Source organism: Lactuca sativa, chromosome 2 (assembly GCF_002870075.4).
Source record: "Lactuca sativa cultivar Salinas chromosome 2, Lsat_Salinas_v11, whole genome shotgun sequence".
NCBI classification, from domain to species: Eukaryota; Viridiplantae; Streptophyta; class Magnoliopsida; order Asterales; family Asteraceae; genus Lactuca; species Lactuca sativa.
The window spans coordinates 102345043-102364654 of NC_056624.2; the positions used below are offsets into that span (position 1 = coordinate 102345043).

General features: G+C 33.7%; 1 protein-coding gene and 1 long non-coding RNA gene across 2 annotated transcripts; one reads left to right on the top strand and one right to left on the bottom strand.

The window, feature by feature from the left end:
- Positions 1-9839: 9839 nt before the first annotated feature.
- On the top strand, positions 9840-11185 carry LOC122196711 (uncharacterized). The gene is made up of 2 exons (XR_006188742.2): positions 9840-10569; positions 10901-11185. It is a non-coding gene; the product is annotated as an uncharacterized LOC122196711 (long non-coding RNA).
- Positions 11186-12578: 1393 nt separating this feature from the next.
- LOC111886316 (protein MODIFIED TRANSPORT TO THE VACUOLE 1) lies at positions 12579-16637 on the bottom strand. Its single transcript, XM_023882552.2, has 5 exons — positions 16070-16637; positions 15102-15842; positions 14838-14993; positions 13816-14748; positions 12579-12863 (listed from the first exon to the last, which is right to left on the bottom strand). Exons 1-5 carry the CDS (start codon positions 16274-16276, stop codon positions 12822-12824), a joined length of 2079 nt encoding a protein of 692 aa, XP_023738320.1. The 5' UTR covers positions 16277-16637; the 3' UTR covers positions 12579-12821.
- Between the last annotated feature and the right edge of the window lie 2975 nt (positions 16638-19612).

A 19612-nucleotide genomic window follows, 5' to 3' on the forward strand; every position in this document is an offset into this window, starting at 1 on the left:
ATTCATTAAAACATTAACCCATAACTAGTACATAACATGACATAAAATGCAACGTCGTACATAAGTAACTAATACATAATAGGACATAAACTGCAAACGGGGTTCATGAATAACTACTTCTTTTAGGGAGGTAACAGGACCACCTTTTATTTGGTATTTCTAAGTGCACATGTGATGGTATAGAATTCACCGACTCAGATCTAAATGCAACTCAATACACGAAAGCAGTGAACTTATAATCAACCATTTCGTGAATGGCTTCAAACGTACGAGTTCTTAGAGATGCTATAGCGTGGCCACATGGTATACTGCTTTTTTGCCATTTCCCACAACTACATACCCTACGTTCAAATTGTACTTTGCTGGTGGCAAAATTTTCATCGACTTCAAATGTATCCCCATACAAACGTCTTGCCACCTAATTATAAGACTTGTTGACACGTTTTTGAACCTTATTCTCAACATAAGGGGTCACCCCACCAGACAACTTGTCACACCCCAAAACCGGAACGACGGAAATGTTCGGGGGTGGAGGATGTCATGTTTAGTGTCACAAGACATGCATCATAGTAAGCAAAGTAATGAACAACCATTTCATTAGAAAGAAAGTGTTTACAATATGTGTGTTCACAAAACATAGAATACATAAGCAAATAACAAAATAAGACTTGGAGTTATACTGCTCCATCTTCAGAATTCCCAGCGGGAGTACTTGTCTACTAGTTTTCTGAGAATACAAGTTATTTGAAAGAGTTTATCAACAATTAAGATGGTGAGTTCATAAGATTCTAGTGATGTAAGTAAGTTGTAGAAAGTTGTTGTAAAATGTAGTGAGTTGTAAGTTATGTTTAGAAAAGTTCGTTTGTTCCTCCTGAAAATCCCATATTTCCTACTTTGATGAAAGATAAGTAAAAATGACTCTACAATCCTTTCTATGAGTACTAAATGGATACAAGTTATATAAAACTCAGAGTAAACAAGCAATCAATTGTGCGTATCTGCCCTAAGCCCACAACCAAACAAGGAACAGGGAATGAGGTGGATGACACACATCCTATTGTTTGTTAGATCCCTGTTGTATATAACCCTAGTGTATTCCCTTGGTACTCACAAAGTTAACTGTAATAGTTCCTTTATAATTTATGAAAAGATTCCTTAAGAAAACCCTTATTTCTTATAATAATATAGTAACCACAGTAGTTCCTTCTATAGTCACTTAGTTTATACTAACTATATATAATCTAATATGGAATAGATACTTAATTGTGTGAATATGCCCTAAGACCACAACCAAACAAGGAACAGGGAATGAGGCAGAAGGCACACATCCAACTACCTATTGGATATTATTTATATATAACCTTCGATGTATAAACTAAGGTATTGTAGAGTTAACTACCTAAGGTCCTTTAAAATGACAGTTTAATAAAATGGATTAAACCCTTTACTAGTAAGTTTCTAGTTTTGTATATCCAAAGTTTTGATTTGAAAAGTATGTTTTGTACTAGAAAATTGTGCATTGAATTAGTGTCCTATGACCTGACCCATACCTGGTACCCCTTATGATGACTTAATGTATACGGAACATATATACAACTACTATCGAATGGATAATAGACTGGGTGAATCCGCTCTAAGCCCACAACCAAACAAGGAACAGGAAATAAAGCAGAAAGCACACATCCTATTACCTACCAGATATTATTTATATATCTCTCTCTTAATGTATACATTAAGGAATCATAAGGTTAGCATTATGGTCCCTTTCTACTGAATGTACTAGACCCGACTGTTCTGTTTGTCGTTTTGAAAAGATGTAAGTTTTTCCCTAGTTTATAACTATCTTGACTCGAAAATAGTTTGTATTAACTTTCAAGTGGAACTGTCACTTTATGAAAGTAATGGGAAAATATAAGTACTCAGTTGTCTTATAAATGACAAACTGATCGTACTAATTACCTTAAAACATATTTGTTTTATTAAGGTCATAATGTGAAGGCTAGTTCCCAGACTAAACGTTCTCCCTGTTAAAAGATTCCGGGAACCAAACGCGACTTCAATAAACGAGTTTCTAGGTCGTGTAACTTCACACTAAAGTTATGTGATCATGTACACCCAATATAACTATCACCTTTTGTTTAGAACAATGCGTTAGTGATTCATTGGTATAATTAGATCATGTAGTTGTCTCATGCTATAGCACCTTATTATGTTTGTTCTGTTATAGTATCTTAGTATGTTCTTTCTGTTATCGTGTATTGTATCTTCCTCCTTGTTTCTCTTTATTGTGTGTTATCTTGTGTTATCGTGTATTGTATCTAGTATGAACTGACTCTCTAAACTATACCCATTATAGTTTACTAGTGTTTAACTTGAACTGTTATTGAAAAGACTCATTTTAATACTAAGTTATGCTCGTACTTTAAAAATAGAGTTTTGTTAAACTAAAAAGTAACATAACTTTAAAAGAGCTTTTGAAATGTTTTGATTACTTATAAAAGACATAGGTAATCCTTTAAAAGATGTTGAACAAACAGTTACACAATTATAAATTGTGTTCAACTTGTATTCCCCTCCCCCCCTAAAAGCATTTAAAACAGTTTAAAAGATTCATTATGGGGTATGAACTCACCTGATGCGGGTGATTCAAACGGCTATGCGTGTAAGGATGAGAAGCTCCACGAATGATGTCCCGAGACTTAACAAGTCCTAAATGACATATATTGACATAAATATAGGGTTTAGAGGTAGCCAAATGCAAGTAATGAAGTGTTGAATCACATGTGATTGGACTAAGGAGTGTTTATGGCCCATATGGATGAACCACATGAGTTTACGGCCCAGGGGTAAACCCCCATGAGTTTACGGTCGTAAACTCATATTACTTTGCACTAATTGTTGTTTTAAGGTCCTAAACACATCAAGGAATGGTTCTAGGTCAAAGGCTTGCTTGTTTGGAAGAGTTTAAGGCCCAAAAATTCCAAAACATGGAGTTTACGGCGAAGGAAGATCTTGGGCCGTAAACTCATGATCTTCATGGGAAAGGCATGTTTCAAGGTTATAATTCAAGGCCTCCTACTAGATATGAAATGTAGGGGAGAGTACTTACAATATAGAGGCTTGAAATGGTCGATCTTGGCCAATAACACTAGTATGTGTTCTTGGTGTTCTTGGTGAAACTTGAAGATCTAGCAAATGGGATGGTTTCATGGATGGAATCATGTATTGACACTAGATAATGAGATGTATCAATAAATCAAGGAAGAATACTTACAACTTTTAAAGATCTAAGATGAAATGTTGGATGATACTTGAGAGAGAATGGAGAAAAATCGGCCAAGGAAAGGAGGAAGGAGAAAAATGGCCAAGACTTACATATATAAGAGTGAGTTTACGGCCCACTTGGAGTTTACGACCGTAAACTCTAAGTGTTGTGGCCGTGAACTCATGGTGGTGATGGTTAAGGCTTGTATGATGTCTAATGGCTCTAGCAGGTGCTTTCTAACACTTATTCCTTAAGTGTACTAGGATCAGAACACGTAAAACAAGCTCCAAATTGTGCTAAATGATAGCAGGAGTGAGTCTGTCACTGAGTTGAGTTAACTGACTGAGCTTTCAAAGCAAAAATTTTCAGGTTGTCACACAACTTCCCTACAAAATTTGTTAATTTTAAAATAATAATACAATAAAAAAATTAAATATAACTATAAAGTTACTCGCCACTTCTGCCCGTTCTACATACTTTGATTGTATCGATGTATTGATTAACTCGATTATCGTTGTTATAGGAAACTCACGTGTGGACGTGGATATAATTTGCAACATTTCAGGGACATCAATCGATTTAACATTGTAACGTACTTTTGGGGAAAATGCTTATGTCCATTTTGAAATTGCTATATCGTCAAGCCAGAAAATTGTACTCCTAAGCAAGGTGCAGAAAGGTGGTTTCCTAAATGCACTTTGCAACCTTTCCAGACACAAGTAAAAATCATGAACACTATAAGCATTGCATGGCTTCCAAAATAACATTTCGACTTTCGTATCATTATGTCCGACAGAATCTGCATAAAAAACAAACATATATTAACGGTATCATGCACCTAAGGAAGGTACGAATCTGCATAAAAAACAAACATATATTAGTGATAAGTAAAGAGTAAACGAGATACATTACCAAGAAATATTAATTAACTCAATAAAACAAATATGTTATACCACACAACCTAAAGCCACAAAACAGAATTGAAAGCGATTGGTATCCGTTTTCTTGATGGTTGTGAAGGTATTAGGATTTGTTCTTTGAAGATTATGCAAGAATATTGGTAGCTGAGAGAAGCTTCTTTCGGTGTAAGTACTTATTTTCATAAGTAATGAAAGTCTTTTACAATCATCACACGAATACAATTATAATTATTTAGAAATTGGTGTTTCTCTATAGTTCATACTTCATAGTTCAACTTTTTAAATTCATAGTCAAACCGGTTCATTTTATAATCAAACATCCTTGACCAATAAGACAAGACAAGACAATGTACTTATCTGTAGTTCATAGGTCAAATTTTTAAATTCATAGTCAAACCAGTTCATTTCATAGTCAAACATCACTGACGGACAAGACAAGACAATGTACTTGTATGCAGTACATAGTTCAACTTTTTGAAATCATAGTCAAACCAGTTCATTTCATAGTCAAACATACTTGTCTGTAATAAAATTTCTTCTATAAATGGGTGTAAAGTCACTCCATGAAATTTATCTGTGAAAGTAATTCATATTTGATAGAATAAATAAGGCGAATGACATATTGTAATTGCAGAGGTGAATGTATCATTAGGATTTCGGGTACAACGAAAAACCCATGAAGATTATTTTACGCTTGCCCATATATGGTATCACGTTCTTAACTTCATTCATATTTACACCCTCATGATTATATGGCAACAATTCTTATTGTCAATGTTTAAATTTACAGGGACCAAAATGTAGGTTTATCAGTTGGGTTGATGAAGAGAAGGACCAATCATATATGGTAATAGCTAAAGTAGCTAACTGTAATACGCATTTTCAATCAGAAAATAAGAAGTTAAAGATAGCCTTGGTTTGTAGCTGGGTGTTGTTTTTGGCAATTATTGTTTTCAAGTTGTAAGCTTTTTAATATTATTTTGATAGTTTTGAAGTTGTTACGTCAATAAATTGTTGTATTTGTTGTTATGTTTAGAGCAGTGTACTTGTAACGTTAAAACAAATGGTGGTGTCGTTGTTATGTTGTAAGTATTGAAGTTATTACTAGGTCATTAAATCCAACATTCAATTACATATACTTATATATAATCCAACTACATAGGACCAAGACTCGACCCCAAATAAATTTTTGCCATCCGTTGGCGAAACTCTAAAGTTGCGTTCCTTGGGTTAATAAGTTCACGTATTGGTTGGCCTGAAACTAATTGTTCCATAAACATACAAACAAAAACACCGCAATCTCCAAAACGACTACTTTGTTGGGGAACATTTGTTTCGAAAATGAATCGCATATTCAATGGAATCCTTGGGATGTTCCTCTGGGCCCAATAGTCAATCTTGTCTAAATAATCTGCCACCCGAGCTTCAATTTTGGTAAAGGTTCCATCAGAGTTGAATTTTTCATAAGCCCCTCTACCGAGACTGTCATAAATATGGACTTGCATTGACGCCAATCTTAGTTCCCCAAATAACCAATGATTAGGGGATGAATGAATTGACATTAGGACCTATATAAGGATAAAAAAAAGTTATTTTTACATATCAGAATACAAAAACATAACGACAATAACGAAAAAAATTTCGAAAAATAAAATTCAGTTTACCGTATCGACATCCCACTAAGTAACCATGAAGTTAGGGTATGTAGCAATACCAGCCATAAACGCCCTCCAATCATACCCTTCTTCCATAACATGGCAAACAAAAAAATTTGAAGGCATTATTGTATGTCGGTCGCTATCAAAACGTCTCTCCATCAGTAGTCTATTCCAAATGGTGATATGCTGCACAAAATTATGATAATTTTGTTATTAACTAAAAAACAAAAAAAAACTTTTAAAATAATGAATTAAAAATTATTTTACGGCTGCCTCCAACCATCCGTCGTGTGTATGCCCAAACAAGGCGCTCCAAAAATCTCTATCTAACACCAAATTAAACAAATGATGTTGCACGTCATATGAATGAAATAAATAATTCTGGATCACAACTTCACCACATGCTACATAAGGTTGCAGGCGCAACACGGAGAAGTCGTGAACAACAACAAATGCTGGAGGAGGAACGGGGCTTGTTGATTTGATATCAACCTTCTTTTTTGGTCTTCTTTTTTGCTTCGGTGTCGTGTGCAACTAAAACAATATTCAAATGTTTAAATCTCTATCTTTCAAATAATTCACATAAAAATAAAATTCTATTATTACGATATAAGCTTTTAAATTAAACGAATACCTCAGTGTAAGGAGGACACAAATACTTTGATGGATTTCGAGCCCTCAGTCTATCGAGTGTAACTTCTTTGCCATCAAAACCATAAGCATCATAATAATTTACATTTCCCGTAATTATTAAATCATCTTCCTCCGACACGTAAATTAATAAACAATAATCTCTAATTAAAAAATGTTTTAATCTACTAAAAAAATAAAATAAATGTAAGTATAACAACCTCTTTAGCTTCACTATAATCATTTACATCAAACACATTATCATCAAATTTGTTCCTACTACAACTCGCATTCTCATTCCTCTTCTCCAACTCCTACATTAAAATTAACACATTATAGTTATTAAGGAAAAACACCATAAAATTTAATTATTAAAATCATAACTGTAATATATATAATAACCTCGTCGTCTTCAATATCACCAAAAACATTTTCATTTGTATTATTTTTATTCATTCATTCATCTTCTACAACCTACATTTTCAACTATAAAATATGAACAAAAATTTTCAAATATGTTAATAAATTATAAAAAAAAATGTAGCGTGTAACTAACCGGTTGATCAAAATTTGTTTAGAATACTGCAGACTCCTCAAAACCGATGTTATTCCACAGATCTTCATTATTCACTTTTTCAACAAACACCTCAGTAGGTTCTTGGTTCATAAACACTTGTTGCTCCAGTACATGTAGTCGTTTCAGCACCTCCTCTAAGCTGGCTTTCCCACTATGCCCACCTCTACCGTGAGAGCGACCACTAGACGACATACTAGACGAAGATTTGTCTTGTCTCCTAAAATGGTCCCGTACTGGGGATGAAACTGATTTCTGTTCACCATATACATACTATTGAAATGACATATAATAACAAGATGTAACCGCATCATCACCCGATGACATTTTATTTATTGGTTGTTGTCCCTCCTAAAAAATTAAACATATTAAAAATGCATATAAAAGTATAATAATGAATTTTAATAAAAATAAAAAAAAATTATAAACCTGTGTCTTTGAAAAAATCTTGTTCACATCAACCAATTTCAATTTTTTTGTGTCACTCCATTGTTTCAATCGAGGCATGTCTCTATTTTTTTCTCAATTCAAATCCACAGACATGCACAGCCGGAAACATCTCATATATCCATATCTACAATTTTTACAATTATAGTAATAAAAGTTAAAATTAAAATAACTAACATAACAATAAAAGCATTTAAATATAAATATTTTTTTATACCCTAAATGAAGCCGTAAATCCTGAGACGGAGTATTTTAAAGTTTGACAACGTATCCTTAAGGTCCTCATAGGTAAAATCCCATAAATAGCTACCCCAAGCAAAACTAACAAAAAAAAAACAAAATAGTTATAATATACATTAACATTAATAATATGAAACTTTCAAAGTAAACAAAAAATACTTGTTCCAGACATCCAAATTCTCAGCAAAAAAAAAAAAAAAAAAAAAAACAATCTTTTGGCACCCGGTCATTTATTTCTTTTCCCAAAAAACCTTCACACAAAATGTATATCAAACATACTCTAACTGCATCAGCGTCACCAACTTCTAATAATAGATGATTTAAAATAAAACTTTCAGGTCATCGATTTTCACCGAACTATTTGTATGGTTCGAAAATAGACGTTCACGCAATAAACATCTTTTTTTTACTAATAACTATTTTTTCTGACACTTTTTTGCCGATCATTTTAGAATACTCGCCAAAATTCAACCCGGTTATCAAACAAAATTCTTTTGGGTCATATACCATTTTCATATCACCCACTCTAAAATTTAACCGTTTTATTCCATCTGGAGATAAAACAGCGTCTGATCGTATCTGATGAAGAAACATCTTGTGGAACAGCAATCCGTCCCCTTGTAAACGTGGGACGTCCAATAAGTAACCAAATACTGTTTGTATAAAAATATCACGTCTGACACCATCTAACACATCAAATACTTTCCATATGTTACACACCGATCCTTTTAAGTTCACAAAAGCTTTAACATTGAAATTATTAGAATCATGTTGCGCAAAAAACAATAACATATTAGAAAACTAAACAACTATTTCATTTTAAAATATCAATATATTAAATGCAATAATAATCCAACATTCAAATTACAAACATAAACAATGCAAAAACCAACATTTAATCTATAATTTCTATATTTACACTGAAAAACAATCACATACTATAACAATTTTTCAACTTAAACGACAACTATATATAAATTTTCAAGTTATATGCAAGTATACAAACGATTTTAACTTTTAAATTAAATAAAATAACATATTCTAACTACACTATAACAATTTTTCAATTTAAACGTCAAGTATATACAAATTTTCAAGTTATACGACAAATAAACAAACGACTATTGTAAACATTATTATAACCAATTTTCAAGTTAAACGACCACTTATACGATAAGTATATACAAAATTTCAAGTTATACAACAAGTATACAAACGACAAATAACATATTCTAACCATGCTATATCAATTTCTCAACTTAAACCACCAACCAAACATATTGTAACAATTTATTTAACTTTGAACTTAAAAAAAATAACATATTCTAACCATTTAATAAATGTACAACAAGCCAATGCACATTCTACGCGGTCTATATTTATACATTCATACAACTACTAACAAAAAAGCATTAAAACTTCAAGTTTACTATTAAATAATATTAAATCTATCAAATACAACAAAATTACCCAATCACAAACAATATAATTTCAGTTTTTTTACACAAACTAATACAATAAATAATAAAATACTAAAAACATATACTAAATAAATGTTAATTAAAACATAAAAATAGTTAAAATCTAACAATATTTTCGAAATTGTTAAACAATCGTTCATTTTCTTCAAGAAATTGTCACAGGGAATCGCCAAAAGAGAGTTTTTTTATATTGAAGAGTGAAAAATGAAGGAAAAATACGTTTTTATAGTATTTTGTTCGGAAAATCACAGGTGGAACACGCAAATCACAGATTGACTATTCCATTTATGAAGGTACAAGTGCCTAAAGCACAGTTATGTTTTAGGCGTTTGTACCTTCGCAGATGGAAGGACAAAATTACAGATGAGTCATTTTCATCTGCGATTTCAATGGTTATAATTACAATTTTTATTTTTATTTAGCTAAATGTGTAAAATAATTAGTGTATTTGACTAATTTTGTAATTATCTGTTAGAAACCTACTCAAATGTTTAAATAATGGTGACATAACCATGAGTTAATGGTTAAACTTGGACAATTTTGATACTTCATCGTTTTAAAATTAACAAGAAGATTTGCGTATAGAGCATTTCTTATTCCTTTTTTCAAATTTAAGCGCACAGGGGCATTTCCTATTCCTTTTTTTCAAAAATCTTAAAAAGTTACCAAAAACCCCAAAACCCTGATGTAGAACACCACCGTTCAGGAGGAAACCCTGATGAAGAACACCACCACCACCAGAACAACCACCAGATTCACCTTGAATTTTCGTTTGTTAGCTCGAGTAGAGGGGCGCAGATGGTTATCTAAAGTAAAGAGGAACGCTGCTACAAGTATACACCACTCTTCTTCTGGAAAACAACCAGCCCCTCAAACCTCCATTTCGCAATCGCAAACGAACAGAGACACAACTTTTGATTTACCAACGAAAGAAGACAAAAAGACGATGATTACCACCACCAACGATAACTTGCCTCAGCAACAACCCAAAAATATTGTTATTACTGATGAAGATCACTGTGAACAACAAGAGGATAAGAAAGTTAAAAACATAAAGGAGAACGTTTCTGAGGAACGAAATCAAGAAGAAATCGTCTCGAAGCATGCCATACAAGGGGTTAATGAAGAAAAGAGGAAAAACCCTACACAAGAATCCATAGAAACGCAATTGAGGAAAGCCCAGAGGAGGGAAGTACTACTGGCCCGATTGCGTGCCCGGATTCAGAAGTCGGAGGCCCGATTTATGCATATCGAGGAACAAAATCATACCTGCTGTGAAGAAGCCCGGGGATGATGAACAAAAGTAATTGTAGCTTGCTTGGTGCTAGCTTTTGAAGAATTGGATTAGATACAGGTAATTGTGTCTACATACTTGCATACATATTTGCATTCGCTATGTTCCCTATTCAACACTTGCAAATTCGAATGCAAATGGCATATATAGTTGATACCTTTTATGAAAGTATGCTGATGTTTGATTTAGAGGTTTTTGAGTGTTGATTTTGGGTCATAATTGTGTTGATCACTTGTTGAGTTTACACTTTACACTTATTATGTTTGTTGCATAATGCACATTATACTTAGACTACATGTTTACATGTATGATGATTTATTGAGTACTAAAAGCATAACTTATTTGGCTTTTTAATTTAAGCCTAACACATTTTCTTTGGGTGTATATTCAGGTAAGAGTCTCCCCTTGAAGATGATAGTATGATGACATAGAAGGAATAGAAGATTATCTATTTTAATGTTATCCTTTGGAATGTTTGATGTTATATTCAAGGGAGATGGTTTAGTCTCATGAACAATATTATTTCCGTAAATGTTAGTGGTTTTGGTGAGACCAGCTCTTTTGGGATATTGTGTGTAAATAGTATTAGATATTCTAAACTATGATGCTAGATTTTTGTGTATTTGAAGATTTAATCTTAGTATTGGTAATTATTTTGTTGATTATCCCAACAAAATGGCTTCCATAGTTTAGGGTCGTAGTATTGTTGTCAATGGCACGTGATGAAGGGACCTTCCACTTCCACTCAACCAGTGCCATATTGGATGTTTGGTGGAAGGCCCTTCATGGATGCTTGGAGCACTTATTTTTGGAGTATATTAAGTGTTCGAAGTTCAAATCAATACAAAATATTTCTCTTTAACATGTTTTGTGAATGATTCATCTTTTTTAAAAAAAAAAAAAATAGGAAACAAATGTGTTTCCATGTGTAAAACCCTAATAACAAGAAAAAAAATCTTGAAAATGTTTCAAATCGATGCAAAATATTTCCCTTAACATGTTTTGTGAATGGTTTGTCTTTTTTATTTTTTAAATAGGAAAAAAATATGTTTCCATGTATAAAACCCTAATAACAAAAAAAAAACATCTAGAAAATGTTTCAAACCGATGCAAAATATTTCTCTTAACATGTTTTGTGAATGGTTCATCCTTTTTAAAATAGGAAAAAAGAATGTTTCCATGTGTAAAACCCTAATAACAACAACAAAAAAAACATCTAGAATATGTTTCAATAACACCTAATATCGTACATGTGTAAAACCCTAATAACAACAAAAAAAAAACATCTAGAAAATGTTTCAATAACACCTAATATCATAAGCCATGTGCGCTTACAACCGGTAGCAAATATAGAATGATCTTTTTGTTAGGGTATTAAAATGTATGGCATGCGACATATACAAGTTGGCTATCATTCAATAATTTTGGCTGAATTTCATTGGACTATATGAAACAATTTTATACTTTCTATAGCATTTTAATAACTTTATTATTTAATTTTTTTTTGCATAATATCCTACAAGTTTTGAACCTATGATCTTCAAAATTCAAATAAACAACACAAAGATAACCACGTCCATGCTTACAACAGCAGAATAACTTTTACACCTTTTATCTTTGTCAAAGAGAAATTACGAATAAAGTAAGGTAAGTTACCAATTTCAGAAATTAACTCTTCTAATTATTTGTTTTCACTTTAGCCTTTTATCTTTTCCAAAGTTGCCACTACACTCCATTCACATACTAATATAGCATTTAAGTCCTCATCTTCTGTTTATTTAAAACTTCAATTTGATAACCTAGCATAATGAAACCCTCACAACCTTTAGCTTTATGGATCAAATGTCACATTTTTTTTCTTTAAAAAATTAACGCTTCTATTTATAATTTTCACTTAATAAACCTTTATCTTTGCAAAAGTTGCACTTCCAGCTATGCCATAAAATCTCAATCTTGCATTATATAAAAGACTTCAGAACTTTGACTATTGCCTATGATGCTATTCACCACTTAGATTTCAACAGCCCATGCATTTCCAAATGTGTTGTAAAAAAAAAAAAAGATAAGACTTGCCACTATGAATGATGAGGTATAAGAATTACGATCACAAATCCTCAAAAAGAAATAAAGAAAAACCACAAAGCTCAACTTCAGTTCTATGCCTCCCCTTAACTCTCCATAGATGACAAGACAAGACAATACACACATGCATATATATATTATTTTAAATTGTAAATGAATATCTACTTTTTTTTTCTTTTTCCAACAAGACACGTTTTGTCGACATTCACAAATCAAGACTCAATCAATGTTTAGTTTACCCTCCTGGGGTCACGAGCAGCAGCAAGATGATCCTGCAACACCAAACAACAACCATTTACTATTATTGTGAGGTTCTTGTTTTGCAATAATTCAATATAACCTAAATGCATGGTTCGTATAATCCGAAAATATAAATTTTGGTAGAACAGAGTCTGTTTGGTTGGATGAAATGGAACGGGAAAAGTAATGGAATAAACAAGGTAATGGAATGAGTCATTACATTCCATGATCATGTTTGGTTGGCAATAGAATGAATTTTCTATATTATAATTATTGAACTTTTGTTTACAAAAATAATAAAGTAAACATAATAAAAGCTCATGAAAACCAAATAAGTTACAATAAAAATAATATTTTCTTTGATTTTTTTTTTTTTTTTTTAAATTAAAACTGAACTTAATTAAAATAATATTTTTTTAGAAAAAATATCTGTTTCATTAAGAGTTACATAATTAGGGTTATATTGCAACTTTTCATTCCATCCATGCCAAAAAAATGTTTAAAAATGTTTTTTTTTTCATTACAAAGGAATGAACCATTCCATTCCTTCCCCGATTCCGGTATTCCACCATACCAAAAACTACCATAGTCACAGTCAGCTGAAAAGCTAGCTTATAAGTTAGGTTTTTTAAAAGCTACTTAGACTAGTTTTTCAAAAGTTTTTTTTTTTTTTTTTTTAAATTTTCCTAAGTTACCCTTAATTAATTATGCAAAACATATTCTTCTAAATGTCGTTCTATGTCATTTTATATCTTCCAGCTAGCTTATCAGCTAGTTTTTAACAAGCGTCAGTTTTTGTCAGCTAACTTTTCAGCTACCAGCTAGTTTTTCAGGTAGACTACCAAACATAGTCTAAATAAATTTAATTTGTACTTGATTTTAGGTCTCAATACCAACAAATCAGTAAAATTACAAAAACTTAGTTTGTGTGTGTGTGTGTGAGAGAGAGAGAGAGAGAGAGAGAGAGAGAGAGAGAGAACTTACGGATATGAAATCAAAAGCTCTAGTATCCTCTTTCTTGGAGTTGTTCATCATGGAAGCAGGTGGTTGTTGTTGAGTTGCAATATTTGGATTAAAAATATCTGGAAGAGCTGCTGAGTCATACCCCCCACCCCCGACTTGACTTCCAGAAGCAGCATTTCCTGCACCAAAATTCTGAGCATGCATCTGTTGCAGGTAAAACTGCTGTTGAGCTAAAATGCTACTCATAGCAGCATAATTTACAGGTTGAGTTCCAAATGTTGCAGGATTAAACATAAATCCTGAATTATATGTCATAGGATCCATAGGCAACATGGGATTTCCAGGTATTCCATTCCCAGGTGCTTGTTGGGATTTAAGCAAGTTACTCAAAACATCATCTGGCTGATGTGTTAAATTACTGTTTACCCCTTGAGAATTCCCATCTATAGACAATCCAGCCATCAAGTCATTAACATCATTTTTATAATTCCCTTGAGGGGTATCAGAGTTGGAACCGAATATATCAAATAACTCGGGTCCATTTCCATTCCCATTTCCATTTCCAATTCCGATTCCAGGAGCTGTAGTTTGTGTTGGAACTTGTGGTTTATCAACAGTGGACATTCCTGAAAAAATATCGGTTTCTTCATGTTCTTCATCTTTATTGTGAAATGCCACGTCAGCAAAAGGGTCATCACTAGTTTTGAATTCTTCATTGTGTAAATCAGGGGTTGAGGAATCCATAAAGAAATCATTCATGAGAGAGGTTGTTGTTGATGTTGAGAGAGATGCAATGGGTTCATCTGTTTGTGTTGTGATAAGATTTTCAGTTCCAAATGGATCATTTGTGTCTATTAAATCAGGCATTTGGACAATGGTTTTTTCAGTCTTTATATTTTTGTCTTGATGGCTTATCCTGCTACCACTTTGTTCTCCATTAAGAAGGCTTAAAACCTGAATTTTCAATATAACAAAAACAATCAATTAACATGAAATATAAAGCTGTTTTGTGTACTAAATGGCTAAATGCACTCATTGCATACCTTATTTGCCTTTTCCCTTAAAGAGGCTTGAGGAGACTCAGAGCATTTTACCACAGCATCTATATTTTCAGTAAAGTAAGAGGTGACAATGGAAAAAGGTTCATCATCTTTCTTCCTCAATATTGCCTCAAGCACACATATGGCTTTCACACGAACCTAAAAGAACAATGAAGCAAGATAAGAAAGGATTTCAATGTGACAACTGACAAACATAGGAAACCAAATCTTGTATAGGATAAAAATACACCAATCAAATTGAAATACCTGCCACATATGAGATTGGAGTTTGGCTTCTAGAGCATGACTTAAAGCTACTGCATTCAATTTTGAGGCCTCCATTAAGAACACTTGAATGGCATCACGAGTAGGTTGAAGGCGAACACCACCAGATGTTACAATGGTCTCTAATAACCTCTCTTCACGACTCTTTTCATTCGAATAACTTGAGCTTGCATTCCCATTTTCAGTATCTATTTGACTTGTTTTTAGATCTTGTCCCCAAGATCCAGATACATTTGTTGATAACCTAGAAGAAGTTGCAGCTTGACTAGAAAGTTCTTTGCTATCAGAGTAACTCGATTCATTAGTCAATGATCTTCTCAGATTAGGGCCCCTGTAAGTTCCTGTGTCATTTTTGTTATGAGTTTGAGCTTGTGATAAGCTGTTTAATCCCTGTTTGATTGTTGCACTTCCAATGCCAACCATATCACTAAGAAACGACTTCTTATCATCAGATGGAATGTCAAAGTTTGTGTTTCCAAAACCTTGTATACGTTGTGTAAGACCTTCTTGTGGTGGTGGTTTACTGTTGTCTTCTCCAGCAAATATAGCTGATAAAGCTTCTTGAGCAGTTTCTCTTACAGACTTATTAAGGGCATCACCTTTCAATGGATCCGGTTGTCCCTTGTAGTGAATTAGCTGACGAACAGCTACAGAGTTCCTTTGCATTTCCCTCCTAAATTCCACACCTGACTTCCCCACAGCATACTTGATCACTCTTAAAGCCTACAAACACAAATCATGAAATCATTAGTTGTTAGAGATTACCCTAATTAGAAGATAACCATTGATGACAAGTTGTCTTGACCAATTGGGGTATCAGCACTACCCGCTTCTAATTAGATCTGGTGTTTTGAATTTCATGAGAACGATAAAGGAATCAATTGATTATATACATCCACGCCAAGGTCCTTTCCCAAAAAGAAGAATGATAGGAAAGAAGGTAGCAGTACCTTTTGCTTAACAATGGGGGATTTGTGTTGCAGACGTTTAAAGATAAATTCGGAAACTTCTTTGACGATTGAGACGTGAGAAGAGCGAAGGAGTTCGCATATTTCTTCCAACTTGTAAACAGGCGCCACTTTATCTTCATCAGAAGTCGCCCCATCAATCATCCGTGACCTCCAGTACGATTCCACCGCCCTCCTGCTCGATTCCATCTTTTCCGATTCTGATCTACTCGTACCTTATAGAAAATAAGATCAACTCAAACCCTAAAAAACTTGCATAGAATCCCTCTTTCCTTGAACAAGTAATTGGAATTCGATAACGATGACAAGGAATAGAGGATATTATTGATCAAATTAACAAATATAAATTATAAACTTTTTGAAAGATTAAGATTGAGCTAAGTTGAATCGAATTAAATTGGGTGAGTGCATGCAAGAAATCGAGCAAGATCTGGTGAAGAGAAGAGGTGGGCAGAGAGCAGCGTTTGTTGAGAATTGTTGGGGTCTATGGAGAGAGATGAACGATGATGGGTTGGAAAAGCCGACGTGGTGTGCATTTGTTGATTTCTTTTGCCACTCGTAAAAATCGTTTTTTTCCTATAAAAAAAATACTCCATTATCATTGTGTTTTTGGAGTTTTTTCTAGAATTATTTTCTAGATGAATTGTTAAAAAAACAATTTAATGATCTCATACATTAACATTGTTAATTAAGACCCTAATTTTAACTGGAGCATCATAGAGCATCATATCGTCAATATCTTTTTTTGTTATCTCTATAGAAGTATAGATAGTTATGTCAAACATATGTTATTAGTAAAATATTGTACTCTTCTTAAATATTCAATCATGATTTTATCAATTTTCAGTTGAAGAAATATGGTTAGTTTGTCTTAAGGTATGATCGGACTCATTTAGGACCATGTAAATAGCTTCTAATTAATATATTTAGGCATACAAGGGTTTTTGTTAAGAAAGAAACATCGATGACCTTTTTAACCAACCATTGGGAACGAAGGTCGACACATGTAAATCAGTTGACGTTTTGGTTTTTGGATGAATATGAAGGAAACAGACATGTATGAATATAATATGTTTTGGTTTTCGGATGAATTTTGGATGAATAATAGGGAAACATGCATGTATGGGTCTAATATGAGTGTCCTTTCTCGCATGCATGAGAAGTGTGACATAAGTTGCTTTAAAAGTTGCATCACACATACCATTCACATTTTGTAACAACTCAAAACTATAAGGGAAAATTTTCATTTTTAATTCAACCATAAACACAATTTATCCTTTTCAATCATTCAAAAATACATCAGAGTAAAAAATAATTATCAGAGAACAATCTCAAAATCATAAAGTTGCGGAAACGTGAGTGGATGCGCTACGATTAAGTCGGGTCATTCCCTTTCGAACCGGAATTACCTGAAACCATAAACTAATGTTCTAAATAACGTAAGACGTGACTTGGCGGCAATTTCAAACCTCAAGCTTTTCCGAGCCTTGACGAGCCACGACGTTCGTAAGACGTGACTTAAGGCGAGAATTTTCTATATACTTATATTTTTATATTTATTTCCAACTATTATTCATTTTTATACACATATATGAGTTAAGGCGGCGTTTTGGTAAAGCTTGGCGGCAGGTGCAAGCCTTGAAGCCATGGCGCGCAATGGCGGAGCCATGCCGAGCTTTTTAGAACCTTGTCATAAACATAAAACTGTAAGCACAAAGCTTAGTGATTTCCCCAAAATGCCACATACCACAAACACATACATCCATTGGTCCCTACCCGGTACAGATACGTCACTAACATGCGATGGGCCCCGCCCAACACACTCATCAGGCTCCGTTTGGCAACAGGCTCTGCCCGACATACATAAAAACACATATAATACATGTAAGAATCACACAGACAACTAGCATTCTTGTAACAATAATCTTTGGGCCGGTATTGATGCCTTCGACCCGCCAAACACAGTAAGGAGACTCACCTGAATCCCAAAGCCGACAATCCTCAAATCAAAGCCACGTAAACCGCCACTAGAGCACTCCTATCACAACTTACAAGGTCCAACCTTAAACTACATATTGAAATCAACTATCTTGGCCAAAAGTTAATGGTTAAAGTCAAAGTCAACAACAAAAATGTCAATTATTCAGCCTCACATCATGACCAGCCCTTGGTCACGTTATGAGAGCTCACTCAGATCGATTCCAACTCATCTTAACTCAACTCAGCAACTTGGTCCTAGATGACTCACTCAGCAGCCTCGCGACATGAACTATCCTTAGTTACATCGTGTCACAATCAGGAATTTTTGTGCCTTGTAACTACAACATTTAAGTCAAATTATGAATCCAAAAACATAAGAGCATGTATGATGCTTACTTTATGACAACAAAATTGCAATCAAATACACCATACAAGCACTACAAATAATCGTTAAACAATTGGAAACCCTAGGAGTTCTTGTTTAAGTCCATTTTGGACTAGGACTTCTTTATTGGGCCCAAAGGACCAATAAGCTTCCAATTTGGCTACCTTGGGCTTAGAACTCTTAAATGGGCTCTAATTGGACCCACCCTCATTCATTTTAACATTTTGGGCCATATTGGGCCTAGAATGAAATAAGACACCTTAATGGACCTCATTGGGGGCATAACTAACCTAATTAGCCCTAAAGGGCCATAAGAATCATATTCATATTTATTTGGGCCGTAAATTTCTCTAAAAGGGCCAATGGGACAAAAACCATTAACTTGGACTCCATATTATGGACTTAAACATAAAAGGCCCAAAACCCCATCTCTCTTCCCTATCTCTCGGCCCAAACCATAAACCCAAGAGGAAAGGGGGTTGACTTTGCTTGCCACCTCATTATTGTATGAAGGATATCTAGGCTTTTGCACTTCAAACATCCATGCAATCTCATCTTCCCATGCAAGCACTTCCTTTTCTCCCTCTCGCTCTTGCTCTCGGCCGAGTTCAAGCACACACACACACACATTTCACTCACTTTTCTCTCAAGAAAACTCTCACATACCTCCTCCATATTTTTGAGATTCAAGGACTTTGCAAGGAGGATTCTTCACAAAAATCATCATCTAGGTAAGTTGATGCTTGAATCCACACTCTAGACTCCTTGTCCTATACAAAAATCTCTTCTTAACTCATATGAAATCATGATCTTGCATCTTAGAATCACCTCAAATTCGAGATCTTCATCAAGGTGTTGCTAGGGCCGAAAATCACCTCACTTTCTTCCTTTTCTTCTTCAAATCAAAACCACAACTCAAGGTGAGCTTCATACCCCCTATTTTTCGGTTTTTATAAGTTTTGTGGGGGAGAATACAAACAAATGTGTAGATCTATGAGTATATGTATGCTTTGTGTGATTTCTATGCTTATATATATATATATATATATATATATATGTTTTTATGTGATTGTGGTGTTGGTACTAGTCAAAAAGAACTTAGAAACCGAGATCTACAATATGTTGAATGAAATAAGTATAACTTATATTATTTCTGTAAC

Excerpts from the sequence above, each read along its gene's own strand:
- LOC111886316 (XM_023882552.2), bottom strand. The coding sequence starts at position 16,276 with ATGGAATCGAGCAGGAGGGCGGTGGAATCGTACTGGAGGTCACGGATG. Across the intron at positions 15,843-16,069 it reads CCCCCATTGTTAAGCAAAAG|GCTTTAAGAGTGATCAAGTA; the intron begins GTACTGCTACCT and ends TTGTGTTTGTAG. Across the intron at positions 14,994-15,101 it reads TCCAATCTCATATGTGGCAG|GTTCGTGTGAAAGCCATATG; the intron begins GTATTTCAATTT and ends TTGTTCTTTTAG.